At 38.3% G+C, this 15,904-nt stretch overlaps 1 protein-coding gene across 14 annotated transcripts in view; it reads left to right on the top strand.

Annotated features, from left to right (window-relative positions):
• THOC2 (THO complex 2) overlaps nt 1–15,904 on the top strand; it is a 117,860-nt gene that overhangs the window by 48,295 nt on the left and 53,661 nt on the right. For 13 of the 14 annotated variants that reach the window (XM_025276461.2, XM_025276458.2, XM_006064995.4 and 10 more), the window contains exons 9-10: nt 12,153–12,245; nt 15,179–15,334. In XM_025276461.2, the coding sequence (XP_025132246.1) occupies nt 12,153–12,245; nt 15,179–15,334 (249 nt within the window). Of the gene's footprint in view, nt 1–11,675; nt 11,851–12,152; nt 12,246–15,178; nt 15,335–15,904 lie in introns of those variants that run through there. The other variant, XM_025276464.3, reaches the window with a different exon arrangement.

Genomic DNA, 15,904 nt, shown 5'->3' with positions numbered 1-15,904 from the left:
AAAGGGCAGTGACCCAGGGGTCCATAGAAGACAACAATAATACATAACTAAAAGTGGCAGAGTACAGAACTCAGAGCTCTGTCCCTTCATAAAAGCAACTGATAAACTGGCAAAAAAACTGTCAATCAACTTTCACAGAACTCTGGAATTTAGTAAAAACTTAAACAACCAAGAAATGATTTGGTGAAGAAAGAAGCTGCTGTTTGGGATAAGAGAGCTCTGTGGCATTTTAAATTGCCTGCCTACTATCTCACACCCAGATTGATGGTAGCTGTGAAGATAAAAGCAGGCATTCCTAGTACAGATTGCTAATGCCTGAGGATATAAAGAATTGTTCTCAAAGAATTTGGCCTGTCTGGCTACTCCCTGAAGGATTGGTGCAAGGGCTTGTCTTTGTTTTGCCTGACTGGGAGCATCCCTCGGGCTAGGGTGAAAGTGAAGTCTTGTCCCACTCTTTGCAACCTCATGGACTATAGCCTACTAGCCTACTAGGCTTCTCTGTCCATGGGATTTTCCAGGCAAGAATACTGGAGTGGGTTGCCATTTCCTTCTCTAGGAGATCTTCCCAACCCAGGGATTGAACCCTGGTCTCCCACATTGTAGGCAGATGCTTTACCATCTAAGCCACCAGGGAAGTCCAGGGAAGATCCCATCCATGGGAATCTCCTAAAAATACCTTTTGGATCGTGGTATACCCTGCCACACAGTGTCCAGTGGTGCCTTATATAGTCTGAGGAGCAGAAACAGAAAAGAATGAAGAAAAATCATTAGAGCCTAACAGACCTATGGGACACCATCAAGTATACCAATATGTGAGGAGTTCCTTGGCTGTCCAGTGGTTAGGACTTGATGCTTTCACTGCCGTGACCCTGGGTTCAATCCCTGTTTAGAGAACTAAGATCCCATATACGGTGCAGCCAAAAAAAAAAAAAAAAAAAAGTGTGTCAGTATGTATATTGTGGAGTCCCAGAGGCAGAGGGGAGAGAGAGAGAAAAGGATAGCATATTTGAAAAAATAATGGTGGAAACCTTCTCAAATTTGATGAAATATATGAATCTACGCATCTAAGAAACTTGAGGAACACCACATGGGATAAACTCAGATCCACACTGAAACACATTATAGTCAAATTATAATATAGTATATTATATATATAATAGTCAAAGACGGAATCTTGAAAGCAGCAAAACAGATGTGACTCATTCATACAAGTGACCTCAATAAGATTGACAGCTGATTTCTTCAGAAGGCAGTGGAATGGACTATGTAAAGTATTAAAAGAATGAAACCAAGAATTCTATATCCAACAAAACTATCCTTCAAAAATGAGAGATTATGATATTCCAAAATAAAAGCTGGGGGAGTTCATCGCTAGCAGACCTGCCCTACAAGAAATGCTAAAGTGAGTCCTTTGGATTGAAATGAAAGGACACTAGACAGTAACTTTAAGCCATATGAAAAAATAAAGAACATTAGTAAATGTAACTATATAGCTAAATATAAAAGCCAATATTATTGTATTTTTTGGTTTGTAGTTTCTCCTTTTTTATGATATGATTTAAAAGACAAAAGAATAAAACAAAAATTATAATCTAGTTGACACACAATGTGTGACAATATAAAAGGGGGAAGGATAGAGATTTATAGATGCAGAGTTTGTATAATATTGAAGCTAAGTTGATATTAATTCAAAATATGTTATTATAAGTTTAGAATGTTAATTGTTAACACTCAAGGTGACCATTAAGAAAATACTTAAAAAATAAATAGAAGAGGAAAGGAACAGGGAATTTTAAAAAACACTAAAAAAGTGATGGAAGAAATGAGAAACAGTAAAATAAGATAGGAAACAGTAAAATGGCAGAAGTCCTTCCTCATTACTAATTATTTAAATGAAAATGGGTTAAACTTTGTAATTAAAAAGCAGCATTTGGCAGAATGTATAAAAAAGCAAGATCCAGACCCACCAAGATCACATGACTTTTCTATAGTGTTAAAATTTATTGTAATAAAATGAGAGGGAAAAAAAGCATGATTCAACTATATGTTATCTATAAGAGACTTACTTTAAGATCCAAAGATACAAATATGTTGGAAGCGAAAGTATATAAATAGATAACCAGTGCAAACAGTATCCAGGAGAGATGGGGTTGCTATATAGACATTTAAGTCAAATTTTTTTATAACAGATATCAAAAGACATATATTGATAAAAGGGTCAGCCTATCAAGAACATAAAGCAGTTAATAACTGTATATGCACCAAACAGAGCCTCAAAATATATGAAGCAAACATTAGCAGGGTTGAAGGGGGAAATAGACAGTTCTACAGTAACTATTGGATATTTCCATACCCCACTGTCATTAGTGGATAGAAAAATTTAGACAAATTATCACAGAGGAAATAGAGGACTTGAGCAACACTGTAAACCAGTTAGACTTAACAGACATATATAGAACAGTCCATTGGACAACAGTAGATTACACATTCTTCTCTAGTACACATGGAACATTCTCCAGGATAGACCTTATATTAGACAACAGAACAAGTCTCAATACATTTATAACATTGAAATCATGCAAAATATTTTCTTGGACCACAGCGGAATGAAACTAGATCACAAGAATAGTGAAGGATAGTGAGCAATAGAAAATTCAAAGCTGGGTGGGCTTTAGGGAGCATGGATGGAGAATAGTCTGAAAACAAATATTAAAAAAAAAGATGATTCACACCCTACCTCCAGTCCTAGTATTGTGAGGGGTCCAGGGAAAATAGCCACCACTTGACTGGGTTACAGTGGGAGTGGTGTTCCTAGTGAATGCTAGGCTCTGTTCAAATGTTAAGGTGAAAGGGGGGAGGAGAGGTTTAGAGGATACATTTAGAGGAGAGTTTCAAGGCATAGGGGGTTTTGCTGAGGATGGGTCCTGAATTCCAGAGGATTCCATAGAAGTTCTTTAAGAATGTGGATGCATGAGAGAGGACAGAACAGGGATTGTGCAGAGCGATATGAAGATCAGAGTACAGGAATTGACATTTGGCCCTGAGAGTTGGAGGCTTCTTGTGGCACACTTAAGCAGAGTTAATGGGGAAAATGTGAATATTCCTGGTGGATTCAAGTCAGTGAGCTTTTGTGGTTTTGCTCTGAAACCATGACCACCACTTGTTTTCATGGAAAAATGTTTTGATACTAAAATAGCCATTTAAAAACAATTAAAATCAAACTGTTGTTAAGTTGAGGACTTAATCTGTCTTAAAAATCATGGTGAAATAATGCCTTTTAAAATATATTTGTTAGTTTCATTAGCTTCATATGTGCATAACACATATCACAATTATGGGAGGAGGTTTACTCATAAAGATCAGTGTTGAGTAGAAGCAGAACATAGCAGGGGCGGTCCTAAGATGGCAGAGGAATAGGACGGGGAGACCACTTTCTCCCCCACAAATTCATCAAAAGAATATTTAAACGCTGAGTAAATTCCACAGAACAACTTCTGAATGCTGGCAGAGGACAGCAGGCACCCAGAAAAGCAGCTCAGTGTCTTTGAAAGGAGGTAGGAAAAAATATAAAAGACAAAAGAGGTAGGGACGGAGCTCCATCCCGGGAAGGGAGTCTTAAAAAGAGAGAAGTTTCCAAACACCAGGAAACACTCTCACTGTGGTGAGCCTTGGAACCACAGAGGGCAACATAACTGGGAGAAAAAATAAATAATTAAAACTCACAGATTACGTGCCCAACAGTAACTCCCCCAGTGGAGAAGCAGCGCAGACGCCTGCACCCCCACTAGCAAGTGGAGGCTGGGGAGGGAGGCCCCGGGCTGCATTGGTTAGAGTAAGGACCGGGCCTGAATGCCCCAAGAGCAATCTGAGGGAACTAACTTGGGCTAGCAAACCAGACTGTGGGATAGCTACCACGCGAAAAGCCCTAACCTAAGACACCACCAGGCCTGCTCACAGAACAAAGGACTGAGCAGAGCTAGCCGGCTGCAGACCATCCCCCTCCGGTGACAGGCAGCCAGAGCCGGAAGGGGGCAATCACATCCCCAGAGAGACATTAACTACCAAACTGCAAGCAGGCTTCTTTGCTAACTAAGACTTCTTGGGGTTCTGGACGGTCAACATCCGCCTGAGAAGGTGCGCCAGCTGTACAGCCAGAAAACCCAGCGGCAGGGATGGGGGAGGCAATAAGTCGCAGCGACCGCACTCGCCAAACACCTGAGCTGCTCGGACCTGGGAAGGGCACAAAACGCAGGCCCAACCGAGTCTGCACCTCTGAGGACTACCTGAGTGCCTGAACCTGAGTGGCTTAGATCTAGGAGGTCCATGCAGCCCAGGGCCAGCCTCCAATGGTTCCCGGTGGTGCAACCTAGAGCCTGAGCAGTGTGGGCAGGGAGGGCACATGTGCCGTGAGCAGGGGCAGGCCCAGTGTGGTTGAGACACTGCGAGCACATGCCAGTGTTATTTGTTTGCAGCGTCCCTCCCTCCCCACAGCGTGACTGAACAAGTGAGCCTAAAAAAGTGTCCACCACCTCCCCCTTGTGTCAGGGCGGAAATGAGACACTGGAGACCAGCAAACAGAAGAGCCTTGGAAGTGACAGGTGCAATAGATTAAAACCCTGTAGTCAGTACCAACTACATAGGAAGAGGTCTATAGATCTTGAGAAATATAAGCCGGACCAAGGAACTATCTGAAAATGAACTGACCCCACACTGCCCACAACAACACCAGAGAAAGTCCTAGATATATTTTTTCTATTTTTACTATCATTCTTTTTTTTAAGTCCTCTATTACTCCTTTAATTTTCATTTTTATAGCCTACTATTACTTTGCAAAAAAAAGAAACCCTATTTTTTAAAGCAAACTTCATATATATATATATATTTTTATAATTTTTGTGACTTTGTTTTTTTATTTTTTTTCCCTTTAATATTGTATTTTTGAAAAGCCAACCTCTACTCTAGATTTTTAATCTTTGCTTTTTGGTATTTGTTATCAATTTTGTACCTTTAAGAACCCAATCTTCAGTACTCATTTTTACTTGGGAGCGAGATTACTGGCTTGACTGCTCTCTCCCCCTTTGGACTCTCCTTTTTCTCCACCAGGTTGCCTCTTATCTCCTCCCTCCCCCTTTTCTTTTCTACCCAACTCTGTGAATCTCTTTGTGTGTTCCAGACGGTGGAGAACACTTAGGGAACTGCTTAGTGGCTGGATCTGTCTCTCTCCTTTTGATTCCCCCCTTTATCCTCCTGGCCACCTCTGTCTCCATCTTCCCTCTTCTCTTCTCAGTATAACTCTGTGAACATCTCTGAGCAGTCCAGACTGTGGAGCAGCCATAAGGAAGTGATTCCTGGCTAGCTTGCTCTCTCCTCTTTTGATTCCACCTCATCTCATTGGGGTCACCTCTAACTCCCTCCTCCCTCATCTATTCTCCATGTAAATCTGTGAACCTCTCTGAGTGTCCCTAACTGTGGAGAAACTTTTCATCTTTAACCTAGATGTTTTATCAATGGTGCTGTATAGATGGAGAAGTCTTGAGACTACTGTAAAAATAAGACTGAAAACCAGAAGCAGGAGGCTTAAGTCCAAATCCTGAGGACACCAGAGAACTCCTGACTCCAGGGAACATTAATTGACAGATGCTCAGCAAACGCCTCCATACCTACACTGAAACCAAGCACCACCCAAGGGCCAACAAGTTCCAGAGCAAGACATACCATGCAAATTCTCCAGCAACACAGGAACACAGCCCTGAGCTTCAATATACAGGCTGCCCAAAGTTACTCCAAACCCACTGACATCTCATAACTCATTACTGGACACTTCATTGCACTCTAGAGGGAAGAAATCCAGCTCCACCCACCAGAACACCGACACAAGCTTCCCGAACCAGGAAACCTTGAGTAGCCACCCATACAACCCCACCCACAGTGAGGAAACTCCACAATAAAGAGAACTCCACAAACTGCCAGAATACAGAAAGGCCACCCCAAACACAGCAATATAAACAAGATGAAGAGACAGAGGAATACCCAGCAGGTAAAGGAACAGGATAAATGCCCGCCAAACCAAAGAAAAGAGGAAGAGATAGGGAATCTACCTGATAAAGAATTCCGAATAATGATAGTGAAAATGATCCAAAATCTTGAAAATAAAATAGAATCACAGATAAATAGCCTGGAGACAAGGATTGAAAAGATGCAAAAAAGGTTTAACAAGGACCTAGAAGAAATAAAAAAGTGAATATATAATGAATAATGCAATAAATGAGGTCAAAAACACTCTGGAGGCAACAAATAGTAGAATAACCGAGGCAGAAGATAGGATTAGTGAAATAGAAGATAGAATGGTAGAAATAAATGAATCAGAGAGGAAAAAAGAAAAACGAATTAAAAAAAATGAGGACAATCTCAGAGACCTCTGGGACAATGTTAAATGCCCCAACATTCGAATCACAGGAGTCCCAGAAGAAGACAAAAAGACCATGAGAAAAGACTTGAGATAATAGTTGAAAACTTCTCTAAAATGGGGAAGGAAATAATCACCCAAGTCCAAGAAACCCAGAGAGTCCCAAACAGGATAAACCCAAGGCGAAATGCCCCAAGACACATATTAATCAAATTAACAAAGATCAAACACAAAAAATATTAAAAGCAGCAAGGGAAAAACAACAAATAACACACAAGGGGGTTCCCATAAGGATAACAGCTGATCTTTCAATAGAAACTCTTGAGGCCAGGAGGGAATGGCAGGACGTACTTAAAGTGATGGAAGAAAATAACCTACAGCCCAGATTACTGTACCAGCAAGGATCTCATTCAAATATGAAGGAGAAATCAAAAGCTTTACAGACAAGCAAAAGCTGAGAGAATTCGGCACCACCAAACCAGCTCTCCAACAAATGCTAAAGGATCTTCTCTAGATAGGAAACACAAAAAGGGTGTATAAACTGGAACCCAAAAAAATAAAGTAAATGGCAACGGGATCATACTTATCAATAATTACCTTAAATATAAATGGGTTGAATGCCCCAACCAAAAGACAAAGACTGGCTGAATGGATACAAAAACAAGACCCGTATATATGTTGTCTACAAGAGGCCCACCTCAAAACAGGGGACACATACAGACTGAAAGTGAAGGGCTGGAAAAAGATATTTGATGCAAATAGAGACCAAAAGAAAGCAGGAGTAGCAATACTCATATCAGATAAAATAGACTTTAAAACAAAGGCTGTGAAAAGAGACAAAGAAGGACACTGCATAGTGATCAAAGGATCAATCCAAGAAATAGATATAACAATTATAAATATATATGCACCCAACATAGGAGCACCACAATATGTAAGACATATGCTAACAAGTATGAAAGGGGAAATTAACAATAACACAATAATAGTGGCAGGCTTTAATACCCCACTCACACCTATGGATAGGTCAACTAAACAGAAAATTAACAAGGAAACACAAACTTTAAATGATACAATAGACCAGTTAGACCTAATTGATATCTATAGGGCATTTCACCCCAAAACAGTGAACTTCACCTTTTTCTCAAGGTCACACAGAACCTTCTCCAGGATGGATCACATCCTGGGCTGTTAATCTAGCCTTCGTAAATTCAAAAAAATTGAAATCATTCCAGGCATCTTTTCTGACCACAATGCAGCAAGATTAGATCTCAATTACAGGAGAAAAACTATTAAAAATTCCAACATATGGAGGCTGAACAACACGTTGCTGAATAACCAACAAATCACAGAAGAAATCAAAAAAGAAATCAAAATATGCGTAGAAATGAATGAAAATGAAAACACAACAACCCCAAACCTGTGGGATACTGTAAAAGCGGTGCTAAGGGGAAGGTTCATAGCAATACAGGCATACCTCAAGAAACAAGAAAAAAGTCAAATAAATAACCTAACTCTACACCTAACAACTAGAAAAGGAAGAAATGAAGAACCCAAGGGTTAGTAGAAGGAAAGAAAGCTTAAAAATTAGGGCAGAAATCAATGCAAAAGAAACAAAAGAGACCATAGCAAAAATCAACAAAGCCAAAAGCTGGTTCTTTGAGAGGATAAATAAAATTGACAAACCATTAGCTAGACTCATCAAGAAACAAAGGGAGAAAAATCGAATCAATAAAATTAGAATTGAAAATGGAGAGATCACAACAGACAACACAGAAATACAAAGGATGATAAGAGACTACTATCAGCAATTATATGCCAATAAAATGGACAACTTGGAAGAAATGGACAAATTCTTAGAAAAATACAACTTTCCAAAACTGAACCAGGAAGAAATAGAAAATCTTAACAGACTCATCACAAGCACAGAAATTGAAACTATAATCAGAAATCTTCCAGCAAACAAAAGCCCAGGTCCAGACAGCTTCACAGCTCAATTCCATCAAAAATTTAGAGAAGAGCTAACACCTATCCTACTCAAACTCTTCCAGAAAATTGCAGAGGAAGGTAAACTTCCAAACTCATTCTATGAGGCCACCATCACCCTAATCCCAAAACCTGACAAAGATGCCACAAAAAAAGAAAACTACAGGCCAATATCACTGATGAACATAGATGCAAAAATCCTTAACAAAATACTAGCAATCAGAATCCAACAAAACATTAAAAAGATCATACATCATGACCAAGTGGGCTTTATCCCAGGGATGCAAGGATTCTTCAATATCTGCAAATCAATCAATGTAATACACCACATTAACAAATTGAAAAATAAAAGCCATGTGATTATCTCAATAGATGTAGAGAAAGCCTTTGACAAAATTCAACATCCATTTATGATAAAAACTCTCCAGAAAGCAGGAATGGAAGGAACATACCTCAACATAATAAAAGCTATATATGACAAACCCACAGCAAACATTATCCTCAATGGTGAAAAATTGAAAGCATTTCCCCTAAAGCCAGGAACAAGACAAGGTGCCCACTCTCACCACTACTATTCAACATAGTTTTGGAAGTTTTGGCTACAGCAATCAGAGCAGAAAAAGAAATAAAAGGAATCCAAATTGGAAAAGAAGAAGTAAAACTCTCACTGTTTGCACATGACATGATCCTCTACATAGAAAACCCTAAAGACTCCACCAGAAAATTACTAGAGCTAATCAGTGGATATAGTAAAGTTGCAGGATATAAAATCAACACACAGAAATCCCTTGCATTCCTATTCACTAATAATGAGAAAATAGAGAAATTAAGGAAACAATTCCATTCACCATTGCAACGAAAAGAATAAAATACTTAAGAATATATCTACCTAAAGAAACTAAATACCTATATATAGAAAACTATAAAACACTGGTGAAAGAAATCAAAGAGGACACTAATAGATGGAGAAATATACCATGTTCATGGATCGAAAGAATCAATAGAGTGAAAATGAGTATACTACCCAAAGCAATCTATAGATTCAATGTAATCCCTATCAAGCTACCAACAGTATTTTTCACAGAGCTAGAACAAATAATTTCACAATTTGTATGGAAATACGAAAAACCTCGAATAGCCAAAGCAATCTTGAGAAAGAAGAATGGAACTGGAGGAATCAACCTGCCTGACTTCAGGCTCTACTACAAAGCCACAGTCATGAAGACAGTATGGTACTGGCACAAAGACAGAATATAGATCACTGGAACAAAATAGAAAGCCCAGAGATAGATCCATGCACCTATGGACACCTTATCTTTGACAAAGGAGGCAAGAATATACAATGGAGAAAAGATAATCTCTTTAAGAAGTGGTGCTGGGAAAACTGATCAACCACTTGTAGAAGAATGGAACAAGAACACCTTCTAACACCACACACAAAAATAAAGTCAAAATGGATTAAAGATCTAAACATAAGACCAGAAACTATAAAACTCCTAGAGGAGAACATAGGCAAAACACTCTCCAACATAAAGCACAGCAGGATCCTCTATGACGCACCTCCCCGAATATTGGAAATAAAAGGAAAAATAAACAAATGGGACCTAATCAATTCCAGAAAAATAAACGACCCAATCAAAAAATAGGCCAAAGAACTAAACAGACATTTTTCCAAAGAAGACATACAGATGGCTAACAAACACATGAAAAGATGCTCAACATCACTCATTATCAGAGAAATGCAAATCAAAACCACAATGAGATACCATTTCATACTAGTCAGAATGGCTGCTATCCAAAAGTCTACAAGCAATAAATGGTGGAGAGGGTGTGGAGAAAAGGGAACCCTCTTACACTGTTGGTGGGAATGCAAACTAGTACAGCCACTATGGAGAACAGTGTGGAGATTCCTTAAAAAACTGGAAATAGAACTGCCTTATGACCCAGCAATCCCACTGCTGGGCATACACACCGAGGAAACCAGAATGGAAAGAGACACGTGTACCCCAGTGTTCATTGCAGCACTGTTTATAATAGCCAGGACATGGAAATAACCTAGATGTCCATCAGCAGATGAATGGATAAGAAAGCCGTGGTACACATACACAATGGAGTACTACTCAGCCATTAAAAGGAATACATTTGAATCAGTTCTAATGAGGTGGATGAAACTGGAGCCTATTATACAGAGCCAGAAAGAAAAACACCAATACAGTGAAAAGTGAAAGTGAAAGTGAAGTTGCTCAGTCGTGTCTGACTCTTTGTGACCCCATGGACTGTAGCCTACCAGGCTCCTCCGTCCATGGGATTTTCCAGGCAAGAGTGCTGGAGTGGACTGCTATTTCCTTCTCCAGGGGATCTTCCTGACCCAGGAATCGAACCCGGGTCTCCCGCATTGCAGGCAGACGCTTTACCATCTGAGCCACCATACTAACGCATATATATGGAATTTAGAAAGATGGTAACAATAACTGTGTATGCGAGACAGCAAAAGAGACACAGATGTATAGGACAATCTTTTGGACTCTGTGGGAGAGGGAGAGGGTGGGACGATTTGGGTGAATGGCACTTAAACATGTATAATATCATATAAGATACAAATTGCCAGTACAGGATGCTTGGGGCTCATGCACTGGGATGACCCAGAGGGATGGTACGGGAGGGAGGTGGGAGGAGGGTTCAGGATGGGGAACACATGTATGCCCGTATAGGATTCATGTTGATATGTGGCAGAACCAATACAATATTGTAAAGTAATTAGCCTCCAATTAAAATAAATAAATTTAAATTAAAACAAAAGAAGCAGAACATAATGTATTGTCACCATTTGCTTTTTATTTGCATTGGGCCATTTAGTAATTGCCAGTTGTCCTCACTTCATTCTTCTATTCATCTGACCCCAGGCCATTTAAAAATTAAGCGCAAGTCATCTTGATGACAGAGATCCATCTATTTCTCGGTAGGACCAATAGTGCTGGCCTGGGATTGGCCATTCCTAGTTTTAAAATGTTTGATTATCCATGTGTAATAAGTATCATAGTAGCAGTGTTAATCCCTCAGTGGTGTCCGACTCTTTGCAACCCCATGGGCTGCAGCCGGCCAGGTTCCTCTGTCTGTGGGATTCTCCAGGCAAGAATACCAGAGTGGATTGTCATTTCCTCCTCCAGGGGCTCTTCTTGGCCCAGGAATGAAACCTAGGTCTCCTGCATTCTTGGCAGATTCTTTACTGTCTGAGCTACCAGGGAAGAAGTACAGACACCCGTTTTGAAGGGGAAGTCAGCTGACAAGCAGATATACTTAGCACAGAACCCAAGAAATACAAGAACTGGGAGAAAAGTATAAAGCAGACACAGATGGTTCCACACTTCCAAATTTGTCAGTCTTGTCTATCTGCTACTCCACTGAGAAGTACTTGAAAAAGCAAGTTAAGAAAACCCACATATAAACAGAAACCCAAAGTAAGTATTATGCAGTATAAAATCTCATTCTGTTCAAGTTTCAGATTTTATTCAAATATTAGCATGTGTCCATTTTTGAAACTGTGTTTCTTGTGTTCATCAGTTGTACCAGTGTGAAAAGAGATACTCACATGATTATATTTGTCTTGAATTGGATGTTATTCATGTTCAGGAAGAGCAATGAAGCTTATTGTTGCCCTAGAGTTATTTGGTCTAATTGTTCTTAATTATTGGTAGATTAAAAAGGTAGATTTTAGTTGTACTTTTTGCACTAAATAGAAACTTTTCTCTTGTTTTTCAAGGAACCAAATGGAGAGACTCCTTCATCTTTATACAGAGTTGCAGCCGTACTTCTACAATTTAACCTTATTGATTTAGATGATCTTTATGTACATGTAAGTTAAGTGGGTTGCTAAGAATATTTGGTTATTCATCCCAGGGGTGGGGAAGAGGAGGAGGTAGCCATATAGCACTCCGAGATTGGTTCTAGACTCTCAAGTCTTAATTTTTGAAGCCCTATTACATTATTGCTTTGTGTTTGCTTTATAAAGTGAATGAATTTAGTTTATTGGAACCATGGAAATGAAATACCTTTTGTCACTGCTACAGAATTCAAGGTGGACTGTGAAGTTAAAGTTCTTAATTGTCATCAAGGCATATGTCATGGAGAGAGAGGCCAAGTTCTAATCAATGTGGTTTTAGACTTCTATATTATACATGGATTATGGGAAATATGGGATTAACTAAATAGTTCTTCCTTTTCCTCTAAATGTTAATTTTGAGGATTCAGGATGAATTTGGTACTTTCCATGTACTTTTAAAAGATAGCTTCTCTGGTGTTTTTACTGTTGGATAATAGATGACTAATATTGTGCTTTTATTGCAGGATCTAGAGGAATGTGTAGGTGGTTGTGATAGATGACCTCTAGTTTAGCAACAGCTTAGCCTGTCAGTTTGAAAACACTAGGTTTGTAGTATAGAATTTCTTGTTTTATTAGGTTGTGCGTTAGGATATCTATGAACTGTTCAAAACTGACATCATCTTCACTGCCTTTGAAATCATTTTCTAACTTCTAACTTCCTTGCCTGTCATTACATATTATGGTTACAGAGCTGAATGAAATTTGATCAGTCTCTTGGAAGCAGTCATAGTCTAGCAAGGGAGAAAACATTTTGCATTCTATAAGTACTTTATTGGAAATAGTCACATAGTGCTTTGAGGGCTCAAAATAGGTAGTGACCATCTCTGTCATTGGGGGATTTTGAAAGGCTTCTCCAAACTACTGACATTCAACTGGGAACTTGATAGATGAGTAGGTGTTGGCCAGGCTTAAATAGGTGGAAAGCATTGTAGGTAGAATTAACTGAATATAAAGGCAAGAGGTTTGAAAAGATTTAATTATCCCCTTAGGGGAACACTGAAAAGCTCAGAGTGGTTGGAGCCTAGGATGATATGTAGGGGAAATGAGGATGGAGAAGTAGACTGGAGGCCAAACTGTGAAGGGCTGTTAAGGGCCATGGTAAGGAGTTTGGATTTTTTTCATGTTGATAGTAGACAGCCATTCAAGATTTAGTGTAGACAAGGATGTACAAACTGAAAACATGAAAAACTGGTTAGAAAAAGAAGAATCTGAAGACATAGGTATGAGTTTATACAGGCAAATGTAGACTTTTAGAACAAATGGAAAGTACAAAAATGATGATAGATTTATTACTGATATTTTTCAGCTTAATTATAAATATAAGCAGAGTTTAAAAGTATTCCTGTTAAAGTGACAGGGATTTTCAGATGGGATTAAAAACCAGTTTATTGTTTACATGAGACTTCTAAAACCTAAGGGCAAAGAAAGGTTGAAAGCAAAAGGATGGGAAAATATACCAGGGAAATTATTCTTGTCAGACAGAACAGAGAATCACTTTATAATAATAAAGTTGTTTTTCCTAGAAAGATATAATCATTATAACCTTTATATATACCTAATACCATATTTTCAAAATACACAAGACTAGAAATGGAGAGAACTATAATTAAAAACTTAGAGTTAACCCATTGTAATGGGAGATTTCAGAGGCAATTGAAGTAGACTAGGTAAAAGATGAGAATCTGTGGTAGATATATGATAGGTTATATATAAGTAGAGCAATAAAAATGGGTTTGATTGGCAGTGGAGAGAATAAGGAATGAGAAAAAGTCTGGCTTACCTCCTTGCACCAGTCCATAATGAGTTTTCTTCCACTCCCCTTTTTTGACTGATGGGATAAAGTATGTAGTTTAATATTTCACTATGTCTCCTTGTGCATGTGCTCAGTCGTGTCCAACTCTTTGCGGCTCCGTGGACTATAGCCCACCAGGCTCCTCTGTCCATGGCATTTTCCTGGCACTGGTACTGGAGAGGGTTGCCATTTCCTACTCCAGGGGATCTTCCTGACCCAGGGATTGAACCTGCATCTCTTGTGTCTCCTGCATTGGCAGGCAGATTCTTTACCACCACTCCACCTGGGAAGCCCCTCACTGTGTCTCCTTTTATTATTTACTGATTTTTTAGTTTGTGTTAGATTTATCTATTGAAATAGATTTTGCATTTCTAGGGGCAGGAATGGTGAGCTATCATCATAGTGCCTAGCAAAAATGACTCAATAATGGTTAGTTGGATATGTGTGTATTTATGAAATGTCCATATTAACCATCTTCCACTCATGCAAGATGGCTGTACTTGAGATAGTTGATCCTTTTTTTCATAATGGAGGATCAAATATCCACTTGATACTTTTTTTTTGTAATAAACTAAAAACTAGTTTGTGACTTAAGTCAAATAGGTGTCTAGAAAATGAAAAGTGAGATGTCAAGCTGTTCATAATTTTTTGACTTAAGATTTTTCATTTAGAGGAATCAAATTTGCCCCATTATGTAAATCAATAGTTTACCTCTCCCAGATTGGATCTGTATATAGTATTTTATTTAATTTGGAGTTTGGTCTTTAAAGGGGAAATCTCTGACATTTTTAATTGAACAGGTATGCATTTTCTTGGATAAACTAATAAATCCAATGGTAGGCACTACTGTTGTAGTATTATATTAATTTAGGACCTCTAACAGAAGAGATGAAACTTTGAATTGCTACCTGAGTTTAAAAAGTATACAAAATTCAGGTATTTAACCTTGTCAGGTTAATATGAAAATTAGGGGGAAACCTATTTTGAAGGGAAATTATGGTCATAAATAGACCAGACTTCTTATGTACAGTTTTATCAATTGAGAGTAGTGTTTGCTTTTTATATGTGCTAATAGTATTAGCTATTTTATGAAATTTTAATGAACCATTTTTAGCTTCTTCCAGCTGATAATTGCATTATGGATGAACACAAACGAGAAATTGTAGAAGCTAAGCAGATCGTTAGAAAACTTACAATGGTTGTATTGTCTTCTGATAAAATTGACGAGCGAGAGAAAGAAAAGGAAAAAGAAGAGGAGAAAGTGGAGAAGGTATATAATTTATTCTGATAAATGTTGTCTTCTGGATTTAGAATTATGAAATTCAACTTGTGATGGTTAATCAACTTGTGGAAGAATAATTTCTTAATTTTGATTGTGATGAAAGCTAGTTTGTGGAATACTGATTTGCAAACATGGTTTTGGCACCTCCCAAATGAGGCTGTCATGTTTTTTCCTATATAAATTTCAGAATGTATTCTAGATAATATCACACATGTATTGACTATATTTGTGCTCTGTGTATAGTGTCTCTCAAGTCCTGAAGGGATTCTCAAAGATGAATTCTAGTTTCCTGTGGCACAGTAGAACCTTAAGTAGAACTGAATTTAATTCTAAGTCTGTAAACTGTTGTTTTGTCTGCTAAATGAAAAAGCAGATCCGTTATTCCTTTTTTCAGTCACTAAAAAACTTGATTGTGCTTTCCAGAAAATACTGTTGAATTTGCCATGAATGGAAACTGTTGTTGACATACATTGTGTTATTTGGCTTAGTTTTTTAAATGAAAAATATTTAAATATTTATTGGTGTCTGTATTCTGAGTATCTTTGCTATAATTGTTCC

The sequence above is a fragment of the Bubalus bubalis genome, chromosome X, assembly GCF_019923935.1.
Source record: "Bubalus bubalis isolate 160015118507 breed Murrah chromosome X, NDDB_SH_1, whole genome shotgun sequence".
NCBI classification, from domain to species: domain Eukaryota; kingdom Metazoa; phylum Chordata; class Mammalia; order Artiodactyla; family Bovidae; genus Bubalus; species Bubalus bubalis.
The sequence above is the reverse complement of the archived record's forward strand: the minus strand, read 5'-3'. Positions and strand labels throughout refer to the sequence as shown.